Below are 16,867 nucleotides of genomic sequence, written 5' to 3'. Positions count from 1 at the left end.
TTGGCCCCCACTCTCCACAGCGGGAGGGGGGGGGAATTGTTCATTTAGCTTTGAGGATTTGGAGACAACAGAGTTCAGTTGCAAGTTTGGATATGCAGCATAATTTCACTATGTGCAAAAAGGATGACTTCAGGTTTCAATCCTAAGTACATACCCTGGGAAATAACCTAATGAGACATACTCCTTCTCCACATCATTTGTTCAGCATCCAACCACTTTTTCTCTCAGTGCCCAGGTGATTTTGCTGCTTGAAGCAGAGCTCCAAATGGCAACCCCCACAGCCAAGATAAACTTTCAGAAGTTGAAACATCACTTTCTACCTTCACCTGTTCCCTAAAATTTATCACACATAGCAGACTGTTTCTTCTTACTGTATGATAGGGCTGTCCTCATTTTCTTCCAATTTATCTGATTTCTCCCCTACTTCTAGATGTTTTGAAGCTTACTCTGGAAAATGCAGAGAAAGCATGAGGGTGTTTTATCAGCTGGACGTTACATGTTCACATAGTGGTCATGACCTCCTCTCCAGAAACCATCACACTTGTGCATTGGTACTAAGCCAAGGTCTGGATTAGCATTACATATAAATCAATTTGCAGAACTCACTTCAATGGACACAATTCAGACAAAGCTAAGCTCATTTAAGTCAGTGGGAGAGCTTTAAAATATGTGATCAACTCTCACACTGTAAATATGGGACTGAAACGTTCTTAACTTTGGTCGGATGAAATCATGCAAGTGGGGGTGAAAATACCATTTTCAGCTGAGGTCAAGCCACTCTGGTTGTTTTACTGTAAAGTAAAACTTTACTGCAAGTATCCAAATACACAAACAAGATCGCAATATAATTTTTTTGCCATACAGTTGTCAAACTTCAGAGCTTGCAGTGCTTCTCCTTACTGTGATTTATGGTTATGTTAGAAGCTTTTCAGTCTTGTGACATATAACCTTGACATTTTATCTATAATACATTTCCTATTCACTATGAAACTCCCTACAATAAATGTTTAATATAAAGAGGAAGAGCTCGTTTGTAGCAATGCTCCCAAGAGGGCAATTGCAAAACAGAATGGCTACAATGTAAGAAGGTAAAACAAAGTGCTACAAACTTCATAGATGTGAATATATTCAAGCTTCCCTGGAAAAACTTACGTACTATGCTGCCATGAACAATTAAATATAGCACAGAACTGTATTCCCTTGCAATTAAACTTTTCCTGCATATGTGTATGGCACTTAAAACACATTCATTTTTTAAAAAAACAAACAAATAAATCCAAGGTTGCTTTTATATGTCAGGCATTGTTTCTGTTGGGCTTTTTGCCACTATTGTGTGTAAGTAGACCTTGTTGTTCAACAGATACTATCATGTAGCCATTTCAAATCAGGTTTCTAAAAGTCACCTCAATTCAGATTAATGTTCACCTCTGAATAAACCCCAAACAGACCCAGATGCATGCATGTAACATGACCTCATGTGTTACAGCCTGGCTGCCAGAAGAATCCAAACTCACCACATTGGCTGAATATCTTCCTCCTTTGTACAGAAGCACAAAGCTTAGCATCTCACTGTATGTGCATGGCACTATATTTGGATCTCACTGACTTACCAACAGCATGGTAATCCAGAAGGTCAAACGATGGAGGCACAGCACTTAGAGGTCATCAACCATGGGAAGATAGGGAATTTGAAAAACTTTAACATTGGTCACTTAAGGTCTCTCTCTGGGTTCACATATTTGGTGATCTCTCTATATAGTGTGCTGGAGTACGATACCAGTGCTAACATCATAACAATAACACACGCCTAAAGCTTAATCATTCTGTTACAAAGAAAGCTTCTTTTCCTGCCACTCCAACACAACTGTTCCAGACCTTCCTCAGCATGTTGCTGCAGCCAAGGCATTGAGTTTCCACATGGACAGCTTCGGCACAATTCCCCACTTGAAGAAGCTCACACTGGGCAAATAGGTCTGTCAGCCTAACTGATCCCAAAGTGCTGTTGCAAAGATAAAAGGCATATCTCTGCTCTGAGCTCCTTATATGAAGAATGGAATGCAATTTTAATCTATAATTTATTTTTATTTTATTTTTAAACACCAGTTTAGCATCATCAAAAAAGAAAGCAGAAATAGGGCTATGCACTGATTAGCATCACCAAGGTGCAGAATAGAGTGAGCTGCCCACGGCATGTCACCATCCTTTTCCCACTTACTAAAGGAACAAACTGCATTCATTCATTTCTGTGAGAAAGTAAAGTGCTGCATGTCTGGATGCTTTTGCGATGAGAACAAAACTTGACCTCTTCTCAACACTGGGCTCCCCAACTTCAATGAAAAGGACACCTCAATGGGCAGGGAGCGCAGAAGCCCAATGGTTTGCAAGCCTGCATTCCTCATCTGTCAAAATGGCAGGCATTTTGCTTGCAACTAAAATATGAGAGTAAAGCCTGAATTCTAGATGGCAGACAAATACTGGAGGTCACAGTGTGGCCCTGAATCGATGCCATAGGTGACTCTCCATAAATACCACTTGGGGAATTATGCTGGCAAAAGCAAAGGGTGGCAGAGTTTCAGTACCTGCCATATTGCGTAGGAGAGGGAAATTCAACTTCTATCAGTTTGATATGACAAACTGCACCAGCCAAAGCTCCCTTTACACAATTGTTAGAGCTACAGAAGCCCTGTTCTCTTTCACCTCCAGTTTCCCCACTGGTAGGTCAAACACAAGGTCATATATGTTTCATAAGCTGGGTGTATTGCCGGCCTCATTCCTAAAGGTTCTGTAAATATTGTAAACATTCAGTTAGTGGAAAAAATTATGAGTAACAAAATTAAATAAAAATGGGAATCTGTCCAAGGAACTGACTTTCTGCATAAAGTAAATAGTTCTATTTATAACACTCAGAAGGCATGGCTATTTTTGCTGGTTCTCTGGACTGTGCATGAGTGTGCTTAATGTCGGCTTTCAAAATCATATAATCTATTGATTATTTTTAAAAAAATCAGATGTAACATATAAAATAAACTGTGTGTTAATATTCCAAACACACATTAGCTTCCTTTATAAAACAAATTAATTTAAAAGAATGCTTCATTAAACAAAAAATATTTATGACTCTTCTGTAATAATAGTAATCAGTCTGCAAACATGGTGAATATAGGAAGAGCCTGGTGATGAAGCCAATGGCCCATCTGGCCCAGCCCCCTGTTCCTGCTGTGGTCAACCAGAAGCCAATGAGAAGTGCAAAACCAGGGCCTGAGGGCAACTGCACTTTCTCCACCAGTGGTTCCTAGCAACTGGTTTTCAGAAGCACACTCCCTCTAACATTTGAGGTAGAAGCTCACCGTTGTGGATAATAGGCATTGGTAGCCTTAATTATCCATGAATTTGTCTAACCTTTTAGAGCCATTAAGCTGGTGTCCATCACTACCTCTTGTAGGAGTAAATTCTATAGTTTTGTACACACTGCATGAAGAAGCACTTTCTTTCATCTGTCCTGACTCTTCTAACATTCAGCTTTATTGGATGTCCCCAGGTTCTAGAGTTATGAGAGATAAAAAACTTCTCTGTCCACTTGCTCCACCATGCATACACACTCTTTCATGACTCATCTTACACTCCTTTTCTCTAAATTAACGCGCCCCCCCCCCAATGATGCTGCCTTTTCTCACAGGGAAGGTGCTCTGTTCCCTTGCTCATTTTTGTTGCTATTTCCCAACACTGCCAAGATCCTTTCTGAGGTGAAGCAACCAGAACTGTACACAGTATTCCAAGTGCAATCACACAACAGATTTGTATAATGGCATCATGATGCGGGCATTTTATTTTCAACCCCTTTCTTCATTATTCTGAGCATGCAATTTGCCTTTTTCACACCTGTGGCACACTAGGTTGACATTTTTATTGAGCTCTTCACTATGACCCAAAGTCTCATTCTTGGTCCAACACCACCAAATTTTAATGAGCATTGAAAATTTAGCTCTCTCTCTCTCTTTTTTTGTCCAAGTGTGCAGCACTTTAAACTTGCTTACTTTCAGTCAGAAGAATCTTTTTGAAGCTCTTCACAGCCCCTTTTGGTTTAATCCACCCTAAGCAAATTTTCTACCTCACTGCTCACCCCTAACTCTAAATCATTTATGAACAAGTCCCAGTATCCACCCTTGGGTGACTCCACTTTCTACAATAATCTTTCCAACTAGGAAAACTGCCCATTTATTTTTACTCTCTGCTTCCTATTTCTTAACCAGTTACTGAGCTAAAGGATAGCCTCTCCTCTTATTCCACAACTGCTAAGCTAACTCAGGAAATCTTTGGTAAGGTACTGTGTGTGTGTGTGTGTGTGTGTGTGTATTTGAAAGTCTAAGCAGATGATGTGAAGTGGATCACCTCTATCTATATGCTGGTTGACAGTATCAAAGAACTCTAATAGGTTACCAAGAAAGGACTTCAGCAAGATATGTTTGAGAGTTTTGTCTTTGTTAATACAATACTTTTCAGCAGTTTTCCTGAAAGGGGCATTTAGAATCATAGAATCATAGAACATTTAATTGGCCTGTAATTTCTGAGGTCCCTTCTAGTTTTCAGGTATAGAAGCTGATCTTATGAACAAGCTACAATTTTTTGTTAGAAGATCAGCAATTTCACATTTGACTTCTTTAAGAACTCCTGGGTAGATACCATCTGGCCCCAGCAGTTTGTCTGTTTTGTCTTTTAAGGCCTATAATTTCCATCTATTGTAACCATCATTTGCCTCAGCCCCTTAGACTCTCTTCCTCTGAAAGTCATCTTCCAGTGTGAAGACAGAGGCATGCAAGAATCCATTCAACTTCTTGCAATCTACTTACATTTCTTCAGCTAACTTTCAATTCCATATCAACCCAAGATGGAACTGTTTTCCTAGTCAGTCTACTGCTACTAATGCAAGTAAAGATTTCTTGTTTCTGTGGTCTTTGTTTTAGCAACGTGCTCCTCAATTTTTAGTTTATATTCCCTTATTGTCTACTTGCATTTCTTTTGCCAAACTTTGTGTTCCTTTTTGTTCTCCTCATTTGGACAAGATTTCCATTTTCTAAAGGATGCCTTCTTGCCACATGGTGTATTTTATCTTTTTCAATATCAGAAAAATGCAAAGTGACACTTGGAAAAAATTCATCCAACAAAACACACAGGTTCATAGCAAGGCTTTGTGTTGAATATTTATTTTAATTATTGGTGATTGAAAATATTCAACCAATGAAGCTGTTTCCCTACACCAATATCTTACGATAGTGTATAACATGTAGGGAATTGTGAATTTTTTTTTATTAAGGAGCGGGGGAAGGTGTTGAACAATGATATAAAACGTTCAGTTTACCATGATTAAAGAATGAATTACCATGCCTGAACCAAAACAAACATGTTTTTAAAAAGTTTCTTTTAATGTGCTAAAAGGAAGTTTTGAGAGGCTGCAGGTAGGTAAACCTTTCAATCTCATGCACCCCTTTCTGGGCAAGAGTGTTTTCATCCCAAATTTCATTGAACCACTGTCCTGATTCAGAGCTTCATAAATGCTGCTATGAACAAGAGACCAGCTGTGTATATATAGGTTATCTCAAACTGCTATTGCTGTATACTGTTTTGGGATTTCTAGTTAAAAGACATATATAAATTATATGAAATTAATAAATCAAGTGATAGGAATGGAAAAATATTCACCTTGTTAGCTACATGCTTTAAAATCTAGTAATGCTACCTAAGAATTTATTTGTACAGTTTCTATTCCTGTATAAATTCCCAAGTATTGAATGCAAACTCTTTAAATATATATATATCCAGTGGTGGGAAAATAGGGGGAGGGGATCCTGATCTGTGGGAGAGACAACTCCATGAATCCATCAATTCATTCTGTGCCCATGATAAACTGCAAGAACTGGATAGTTGGCAAAATATCCCCTATTAATATGCTAGTGGGTAAGACTGATTAGATAGATAAATGTAAAGTTTAACACCTTAACCTTAACAGATGCTCACTAGTAGCTAATTAAGCCAAGCAAGCACAGCTCTTTGCAGTCTGTACCAGTTAAAAGCTAGATAGCCATTGAGTACATGGCTTGTAGCCCATCGAGAGTTCTCTTATAGTGAAAATACAGGAGGTTGCCAAACTGTGGGTATTTATAGCAAGTTTCTTGTGCTACAGGATCAAGTCAGGTGCAGCAAGCAAATAAAGCTCAGCTGCTTAAAAGCACTCTTTGTTACAGACATCCAGAAGCAGAATGGGGTCAACAAGCACTTCTAAAATGTGAATGAATTTGATGCTTCTAGGGCAGTGTGACCCATCCAGAACGGGCAACCCAACCTCTTCAAAACTGCATGTTAATATAATGCTGAACACATTAATATTACATAATGGAAGCTATCAGCAACTGTATGTTCTCTGGTTCAGTTTTCATCTGATCATAGCCTTCAGGTACTGGCTTAGAACTACCAATAATGCTTCTGGATCAAGACAGCAACCAAAATACTTGGTGTCATCAGCATACTGATACCACATTCCAAATTTCTGAATGATCTCTCCCACCTGCTTCATATCAGTGTTAAAGAACAATAATAATAGTGATGCCGCATAGGATACATCACCTGTTGTGAAAAAGTATAGAACTTAAATGCAGTCCTCCCCAAGTCCAACTCAGCTATTTAAATTTCATGTACCAACATGGAGTGAAAGAGGACTTTCCCCCCTGCCCTTGCTGTTAGTTTTTACACATTGTGATTCTACAAAGAATTTTGAACCTCTGAACATGGTTCAGAAAGAACCCAATGACTGGTGGTATCAACTGAGCTCTTTAAGACTGCAATCCTATACACACTTACCTGTAAGTCTCACTGAAATCAATGGTGCTTAGCTCTGAATAGACATATATAGGGTTGCAGTGCACATCTTTAAATGTTTAAAGTTTAAATATTTAAAATATTAAAAGTTTAAAAATGGAATTAACCACATTAATTTAATCAATCTTTTATTGCTGAGGAATCAGAAAATGTGGCTCCTTTGTTACACCCTAGCAACTTTTCTAGTCATTATGAACATGACTGATTAGTTAATATACCTGTTTAGTAAAAATAATTACAAGTCAAGGAAGACCACAGGTAATATTCTTTTCCAAAGAGCAAAAATATGTATTATATTGAACCTAGATATACATTTTCATCTTTTATAGCTAACTGCTACAATGAAATGCAATTTAAATCTACTTTCTTTCTGCCATAGAGAAGAAATGAATTGTTCTATTGATGTATTCTGGATGGATTATTCATAGCCATTAAAACTCCATTTAAGTTGGGCACAAAGTAAAAGACTACAGGCAAAAATCCTACTCACTCTCCCAGTGCGTGCAGATAAATTATGCTGGGTAGTAGTAAATGGAGCAGTTCTTTAAAATTTCAGCTGAAACACAGTGACTTCTATAGTCCCACCAAAAATACCCCTTTGTAAATGAGAATTGTAACAATATTATAAACATCAGAAATTGGATAGTTTTTGTATCTTTTTAGTATCCTTTAGTATCTTTGAATTATCAAATATGCAAGATGCCAGTCACAAGAAAATGGACCTTCTTCCCATGCAAATAAATTGCAAATGCAGGGAGCCCAATCCAATTTGGACAACAATGGGGGCCTGAAGGCTAAACTTCCGACTCCCATGTGAGGGTTCTGATACAAATTCTTCCCCATGTGTTTGCAATTTACTATAAGAAAGCATTCACACAACTGAGTGGAAGAGCAAACTTTCACTTGTGTAATGGGACTTCTCCTACCTCTACAGCCAATCACTCCCCCAACCCTCTGGAGAAGATTGCAGGGGATACGCTGGCAGGAATCCATTCCACCAACAATGTCTGCTCCATTGGTTGATAAACACTGTTGTATTTCCTCCATAGTTTGGAGATTGCTGCAGCATACAGATGAGTATACTCTAGTAAATAGGAATTGGATATGCTGTCACACTTCTGCATAGCTGCCAACTTTTCCCTTTTCTTGTGAGAAATCCTGTTCGGAATAAGGGAATCTCCCTTTAAAAGAGGGGAAAGTTGACAGCTATGCTTCTGTCAATTTCTGTGTGCTTCTAAAACGTTTGAGACACGTTGTGTAAGAAAGTTCTCAAGCCTTCACACAAACCCCCAATTGCACATCTTACTGCAGAGCATCACCTTGTCATCTACATATTGCTGAGGTTTGTACAAAACACAGTTGTGTTAGCAAGACTTGGAAAATCTAAGCACAGAACTCTTTTGCATTTTCAGCAGAAGCAAAAAGTTTTCTATGTATAGAAGCCTAAACCTACAGACTATTATAGCTGGGCAAATTTCCCCAAGTTCCTAAAGGCTAAATACAACAACTGTACTTTAACAAGCTACAAAGATCCCATCATACATATCTCTGTTATTTTGGGAAGTGAGCAAGAGAGGATGCTAAATCACTTTTTATTACCATTACATTTTCACTGTGGTCAGATTTATTTTTTAATGAAGAGAATTGATTGCTTGCCCTTATCACTTAAAAAGGCATGAAAACAAAATTCAACATATAGTGGTACCTTAGTTTACGAACTTAATCCGTTCCGGAAGACCGTTCTTAAACCAAGGCGTCCTTTTCCATAGCAGCGGGGGACTCAATTTACAACTGGAACACACTCAACAGGAAGAGGAACATGTTCTGTTTCCACGGCAAAGTTCACAAACCGAAGACCTACTTCCGGGTTTTCAGTGTTCTTAATCCAAGTTGTTCATAAACTAAGCTGTTCTTAAACCAAGGTACCACTGTATTACGCTAAGTGGTAAATTAAGCTAGTCTCAACTGGTGCCAAGTAAGCAGCGTGCACTATTCTGCAACTTTAGGCTAAAAATAACAGATACGGGTACCAAATATGCAACAGCCCTAGAATCTACATGGAATCAGGGCCATTCCTGAGTATGATGAGTTTAGCACTACCAAAGTATTAGGTCTACTCATGTTCAAATAACACATGCAAGGGACGCATGCTCTGCCCCCCCCCCCAAAAAAAATTCCATCTGCTTCACTCCCAACATTCACGTGATGATTTTGAACATGGTTAGAATCCTCCTTCACATCTTTGTGCATTCAGAAGTGGAACTACCAACAGGATTAAATGTATTTGACAGGGCTGGTGCATGCAGCCCTGCTCTCCTTTAATGTGTTCTTTGAATACATGCAAACTAATTATCTGAATAGGACTTTCAGATAGTTATATCCAACTAAGTTCTACATAGAGTAGACACACTGAAATTAATGGATCTAAGTTAGTCAGTTCCTGGTTTAACTATATTTTAAGTTGTCTGACATATAGACATAGCAGGGGAAGGAACATGTGAAGATAGCTTACTAAAAAAAAGCTAGTTAGGACAAGATGGGATCTCTTTGCTGGCCATGTTTCATGGTCAAAAAGAGAAGTACCAAATCAAACGAAATCTTCAGGGATTCTGTTATGAAACTCAACCCTGGATGCTACTGCTCTAGCCAAACTTGATTGCTATGTCTCCACTATTTCCAGCCTTCCTTTCTGAGAACGTTTCTTGGCAGAAGGGTTGTTCTGTGGTTTCACACATCTGGATTTAATCTGTTTTCTGGACCTTTGCTTGCATGCCTTTGATCTTGATGTGGCACTTCTTGACTATGGCTATGTCCAGCTAGAAAATTCTAGGAGAAATTCTAGCCTTTGATCCAGCTACATCCTGATGCAGTGAGATCAGGTGGACTATAAATATGAAGATATAAATAAATGCAGTTTTGTCATGAACGTCCATATGCAACACTTCAAAGACAGAGATACACTGATATTCCTTCTTTTAAAAATATGATTTTACATCATGGAAAAGGTTTGAGGGGGGCTGGCAATCAAGTGGTGTATAATTTTTTATGAATAAGAGAAATAAAAATATATTTGCAGCAAGATCAAGTCTAGAAGAAGCCATCAGAGTTCTTAATTACAGAATGTGTTCAGGCAGAAGAAAAAGAACAAAGAATGAATCTGGAGAATACTGAAGTTATTCCTGGCCTGGAATTCCATACAGAGACAGCCATCTTGGAAATGGGATCCTATTGCTAGTAAATCAGATGTGCTTTTGGACTCCATATGCACAAGTAATGGCACTATCAAGACCAAATGACTTTCCAGCTCTTGAGGACAATGGGCCAGGGAACCTTTAGACCAGGAGTTGTCAACCTGGTCCCTACTACCCACTAGTGGGTGTTTCAGGATTCTAGGTGGGCGGTAGGGGGTACTACAGCACAAGCTGAATCCTCCTTCCATCAAGCATTGGTGGGCGGTAAGGAAATTTTACCATCAAGAAAGATGCATTAGTGGGTGGTAGGTATAAAAAGGTTGACTACCCCTGCTCTAGACTGTGACTTGACTTTTGAGTCCTGAATATTTAATAGTTGCATGAAGAATCATTTCTACTTTGTGGGGTTTCTCCCATCACTAAATGGAAATTTGAGAGAGACCATTAAGGCTAAGAGACAGAGTGAGAGTACAAATTAAATTTCCTAATTGATAAAAACTAACTAAGCTGCAGGGACGCGGGTGGCGCTGTGGGTAAAAGCCTCAGCGCCTAGGGCTTGCTGATCGAAAGGTCAGCGGTTCGAATCCCCGCAGCGGTGTGCGCTCCCGTTGCTCGGTCCCAGCGCCTGCCAACCTAGCAGTTCGAAAGCACTACCGGGTGCAAGTAGATAAATAGGGACCGCTTACTAGCGGGAAGGTAAACGGCGTTTCCGTGTGCAGCTCTGGCTCGCCAGAGCAGCAATGTCACGCTGGCCACTGACCTGGAAGTGTCTCCGGACAGCGCTGGCCCCCAGCCTCTTGAGTGAGATGGGCGCACAACCCTAGAGTCTGTCAAGACTGGCCCGTACGGGCAGGGGTACCTTTACCTTAACTAAGCTGCAACTTGGCTACAGACATTCAATATGAAATAAAATTTGGTATCATCATCTGTTGTGTGTGTCTGTGTTTGTGTGTATGTGTATCCCTCTATCTGTGTGCACAGAGAGCTAAAATTCTTGATTTATTGTAATTTCTAGGTAAGTAACTCTGGTACCATGATGTAAGCCCTAACTGAGGGTAAAGCAGACAGTCATGTTGGACTTCTGGAGGGGAAACCCTGAAACAAACATCTTAGTCAGTTTGAACATGATGTATAAGGAGTGGCTATTATAGGGGGTTTTTTTAAGTACAATGTTTTATTTCTGCCTTGGGGGGGAACTCTTTGTTAGTGTCAATATTGTGTATGTTCTTGTGGTTGGTCATGTCTGAAGCCTGAAAACTGCATTATTTTGTGAATTTTAATGAAATCTAGGCTACACATCTACCTGGAAGAAAGCCCCACTGAATTAATGTTACTTCAGAGAAAACATACATAGGATTGTATTGTTATTTCTTATGCTAATGACAGACTTAACCAGTTGAAAATATTATCATATTATCAACTGTAATGACTACATTCAGCTATAGCCAAATGGACATCTCTATGCATTCCCTCCAAGAATTAAGGTAGCATAATTAAATCTAATTTATACCAGGCTTAGCTCAAATTTAGTTAAGAAAAATGAAGTATATATCAGAAACATGTCAGTTCTTGGCAGGAATTAAAGCCATACACACTACTTCATTACCATTACAATTCACGTCAGGAAAATGAGAGTACAAGAGTTAGAGACAGTATAGTTCACTTACTGTAGGGGGGGAAATAATCTCTCAAAGGTGCTTATTCAGCACACTGCTCACAGCTACAAGAATACATAGGTGCTATGATATCACAAGAGAAATAATTTGCCTTGTCTGCCAAAGGGACATGTGGGAAAGAGGGGCACAGTAAATAGTATATAAATGCTATTAAATATAATAAATAATAAAGACAGTGTGTTTCTTTTGCTCTTGTCCAGCCTCCTGCACAATCTGGCAAAATCCTTCCATCTTCTCTCCATAATTCCTTCTCTTTCATCTCACCTTTAGTGCCAGGGGCCTGACAATTTTTGATAGATTGCAACTGTGCTTTATGAAGGAGCATGTGAGCAGTCTGACTTTAGGAAGCAAGGATCCCAACTTGATCACCATGCAAATCATGGGCAAGCTTGGTAGAATCAGGGAAGCATGTGATGGAGCAGCATCCACCTATTCTTTCCCCTCTTCTGAAGAACCTCTGCAAGTAGAAGCAGTCATTTGATGGAACTGAAACAGGAGGACATGAGGCTGCATACATATGGTTTTTTCTAGACTCAATGGAGACTGGGTGCTTGTTTTTTTCTACATAGTCCACACACAATCTTGCATAGTTTGCCCCTGAAATGCACATACTGAGAAATGAGTTTCATTCTGAAAATAAAAGCTCACTGCAGATTGCCCCACAGTAGGTCCATTTGAAAACAAATTAAGGCAATGGGTCTCAGCATTGGGAGATGGGCCAAAGGCATTTTTGGTGGGCATAAACCAAGATATTGTGGGTGGACCTATACCAAGACTGCAATCACCAGTTCCTTCTTCGTTTACCGGCGGTATGTGTAACAAGGAAAAGGCATGGATAATCTAATCAAGGGAAGCGCTATAAAATGTATATCAAGTAACCACATCACCCTTGTTGCCAGCAGGCTCTAGCTCAATTTTGATTGAAAGCAGCACATTCTGAGGATCAGAATGATTTCAGATTGAGAAGAACTACAGTCGTACCTCCGCTTACGTATCCCTATGGATACGTAAACTTCGGGATGCGAATGTGGCAAACCCAGAAGTATTTTACTGGGTTTTGCAGCGCACATGCGCAGAAGCACTAAACCACACTGCACGCATGCGTAGAAGTGGTCCTCTGGTTGCGAATTCCTCGGGATGCAACCAAACCTCTGGAATGGATCCCATTCGCAACCAGAGGTACCACTGTACATTTTTCTGCTACAAACGTTAGTATGTATGGAACTGTATGGGAATAGGAATAGCACTTTCTATTGGCTTTTTTTTAAAAAAGCTTTCTCTCTTCACCCCTTGCTACTCTCTTGCAGGATCATGATTGATAAATGGAGTCTGCTGAGATTCTGGGAAGGCAATAAAAGCACTGGGATGGCGTAATTGCTCTTCCATTCGTCTTTTCCATCCCTTTGGATGAAAAAAAAAGTGAATGTGAGCAGAGTAGATTTGGGAGAGGATGTATCACTTAAGTTCTTCTCTTTGACACACTTTCCCTGCATGATATTTAAAGTAAGCTGATATATTTGTAAAGCAAGGTTGGCCCCCTGGACTGACTGTGGTCTAGTGGCTGACTGGTATTAGACATGCATTCTGCACATGGCCAAAGGCACTTATTAATGGTGATTCTGAGAAGCTAGATGCATGTGTGTGTGAAATAAAGATTACGTGTTTATTTATAAAACTATTTCTGTATCACTATTCATAAAAAAATTCAGAGCAGTTTATAACAACTTTACATAAAACCATACAATAAATATCATGTGAAAAATTAAATTCAGAAATCAACTAACCATGGTGGGGAAAATGTATTCTTAATTGTCTGCATGAGGCTGATGGAATAAAAAAGTAGTCAGTATCTGGAACAGGTAACTTGCTGGACATGGGAACCACCCATTGAAAGAGCCTCCATGTTCGCAAAATTCAAGCAGTTTATTGGCCCTCATCCATTCCACCATTGCGTTTAGACACCAACCCAGAGCTTTCACAGCCTCTGAGTCAGATGTTATGGAGATGTAGAGCTGTATGCCATCAGCATACTGATGACAGTGTGCTCCAAAATTCCATATTTGTTCACTGTTTCAGTATATGCTTCTGAATGATGTCAAAGAGGTGTTTTTGTTTTAAATTCAGTAATGGGGAAATAGAGATAATTCTTGGGAATTAATACAGAGAACAAATCTGCAAGGCTGTGCAGATAGCATAATGCATATAGCACAAGAATACCTCTTCACCCTTATACTGTATATGCATAGCAAACTCATGCTTTCAATTACTCATCTCACATTTAAAAGCCCTTTTCAATTTCTGTGAACTGTGCAATCTACATTGAAGGGAATCTGGATTTGATTGAAAAGCATCCTCTTATATGCTTATATTGTCTTGGTGCTAATCTTCCAACACTCACAAAACATGCGTGAAATCAGAGAGGTTGCTGAAGAATAATTTACAGGCCAGTTCTATGAAGAGCCCACAGTAAGATAATAATCACGATCGGAACCAACTCAAAAAACATTAAGCTTTCAGATTCTCCCAAACTCTTTTTTGTGTGCATATTAAACAACGGAAGCCCCTCCTTTTTAAACACATGCAAATACGGCTCCCCGTTTTGCTTTGAAAAACTTCAAGAAGAGTTCCAGAGACCCTGCAATCCTTGTGTTTATGCCCTTTCCTGTGTTTTTGACAAGTAAGGTATGAGTTTACTGTGACTTTTCAAGGCATATTTTCCTTCTCAGGTGTAAATGAGATGGATACTGTCATGGATACTTTAGCTGAGATTCCTGCATTGCACGGCGTTGGACTAGACGACTCTGGGGGTCCCTTCCAACCGAGCACAGCGTGGGGCCTGCCCTGCGGTCTGGTGGCCAAGGCGAGGCGTCTCATCTCCTGGAAGGCAGCCGCCGTGGGAAATCCACAGGCCTCCTGCTCCTCCTCCTCCTCGCGGCCCACTTCGTTTTCTCACCAGCTGCGGAGCCGGGCCTCGTGGAGTCGGCTGGCTTCGCCTCTTCCCACGGGCCCGCTGCCGGCTGCGAGGACCCGGGAGACCAGGGCCGCCCTGCTGGCCCTTCGTCTCGTTCTCTCTCTCCCCCGGGAGAGGCTTCCCTCCCTCGGCCTCCTGCCGGGGCCCCTTCGGAGCGTGGGAACCCGGCGAGGAAGAAGGCGGCGGGAAAGGTCGCGCCGTTCCCTCACAGGGCGCGGGAAGAAGGAGAGGGGACCCGGCGCGCGCGCCCTTCGGGCAGGTGAAGGAGGCGCCCACTTACTTGATATCCTCCCAGACCTCGGGGCCGTAATTCCGAATCACCAGAAGCTCCAGAGCGTGATTGACGAATCCGTACTGCCAAAGAGGGGGGAAAGCGGGAAAGCCGCGTTGGTGGAAGGCTCTCAAATGCGCAAAGGGGGCGAAGCTTATGATGTGCTTGTGCGTGGAAACACGGGGACGAATCCGGGTTGGGTTCGGGAAACGGGGAAGAAAGGTAGGGATGGCAGCGATTATTCCCTCCCCCGCCTCCCCCCCCCCCCGTTTCACCTGCTCCAGGTGGATGGTGCCTACAGGAGCGCCTAGCTTCAGGCAAAACCACAAAGCCAAGGGGGGGGGGTTGGAGATGGGTACCAACCCGGGTACTTCCTCTGCAAGGGAAAGGAGCGGAGTGGCAATATGCCCCCTTCACACCCCCGTCCCTCTTCCAGGTGGACTGCGCGCAGGAAAGAAAAGCGCGCGGCTGTGGGGGAGCCCCAACTGCGGCCGCATCTCCCCGCTCGCGACCCGCTTCGCACTCCGAAGCTATTCCCGTCCCCTGCGCCGCGCTCCTTATCGCGCATCCTTCCCTTCCCATCCCTGTCAGAATAGCCGCTTCCCGGCCCCCCACTCCCCGAATAAAGGCGACCCGGCAGCCTATGGTGCATCTGCCTCTCGCCTCGCACTCACCATCGCGCCTGCCGGAGCGGTGACGCCGCCTCAGCAGCAGCAGCAGCTCCGCGCGGGGATATAGGCAGGCGAGGAGGAAGACGAGGACGGCGGCGAGCAGGCGAGCAGCGGCTTCTCGCGCCGGCCTCCCTCGATGCGCCCTCTTGAGTGTCACCCGAACGCAGCCAATCGCGACGGCGGCCCGGAGGGTGGCTTCCAATCGGAAGCAGAGGAGGGAATTCGGATGCTGCCGGGGTGGGAGGGGGGAAGGGGAGGGGGTGGCGAATGATGGGGTAGGCAGGGTGATGCGGGCGGGTGGCGACAGTGCTGGGAGAGGCGACACCGGAGGCAGAGACGTGATTGCCTTGACAATGGGGGGGGGGGGGACGAAGGAGACGCTTCAGCTGATGCAAACCAGGCTGCCCTGAAGTTATCCTGAGAGATGTGCGTGTGCGCCCAGGGCCAGATTCCTCTCCCTCTCTCCATCTCTCTTTTGGCTGCTTCCCAGGGACTTGCTCACCTGTTTGCTTTACTTTGATTAATACATCGACTCACCTTTCTAGTCAGTGGCTTTTCTGAGACTTGCATGGTAAATATTTAACAGGCACGATTGCTCTTCGCGTTCCCACAGGCTTCAGCATTTTGGCTCATCATTCGCGCGCTGTTATTAAGCCTTTTCTAGAGCCCCCTTTGTATTTCGGAAGAGTGGTAACTATCCTCTCTATCTGAAGAAGCGTGCATGCACGCGAAAGCTCATACCAATAACTAACTTAGATGGTCTCTAAGGTGCTACTGGAAGGAATTTTTATTTTGTTTATTTTGTTTTGTTTCAACTGTCCTCTCTGTCTGCATTTTCACAGCTTGTAACTCCATTTAGGATTTTCGCTGTTCCTATGATGAAGATGATAATAATGATTCCAAAATAATTACCCAAAGGTCACCTTGGCTGCGCTGAGAACTGTCACTCCTCTAAACCCACTAGTCAAGTGTTATTTTCCAGATTTCCTTAGAACAATTGAGGTGTGGATTCTGGCAAAGTTGTCCAGCAGCGGCCCAAGCTATTTTTCTGCCTGATGTGAAGGGCAAGATGGTGCATTCCCCATTCTCTGCACAGAATCTAACTAGAAACTAGACTGGTAGTTAATGGTGATGGAACTGAGGCCTCCACCACACCCTTAGGGCAGCAAGCTGGCTTAGAGGCTGCAGGGCAGACCACATGGCACACATTTCTAGCC

The 16,867-nt window shown here is 42.1% G+C and overlaps 1 protein-coding gene across 1 annotated transcript in view; it reads right to left on the bottom strand.

Annotated features, from left to right (window-relative positions):
* Positions 1-15,808, bottom strand: part of GUCY1B1 (guanylate cyclase 1 soluble subunit beta 1) — a 48,407-nt gene extending 32,599 nt beyond the window's left edge. The window contains exons 1-2 of the mRNA XM_083457339.1: positions 15,654-15,808; positions 14,989-15,062 (exon numbers count right to left, since the gene is read on the bottom strand). Of these exons, the coding sequence (XP_083313465.1) occupies positions 14,989-15,062; positions 15,654-15,656 (77 nt within the window). The 5' untranslated portion in view covers positions 15,657-15,808. The remainder of the gene's footprint in view (positions 1-14,988; positions 15,063-15,653) is intronic.
* Positions 15,809-16,867: the final 1,059 nt, after the last annotated feature.

This window comes from Podarcis tiliguerta, assembly GCF_965153285.1.
Source record: "Podarcis tiliguerta genome assembly, chromosome: 9".
Classification (NCBI taxonomy): Eukaryota; Metazoa; Chordata; class Lepidosauria; order Squamata; family Lacertidae; genus Podarcis; species Podarcis tiliguerta.
Note: the sequence above shows the minus strand (reverse complement) of the source record. Positions and strands in the feature narration are given on the sequence as shown.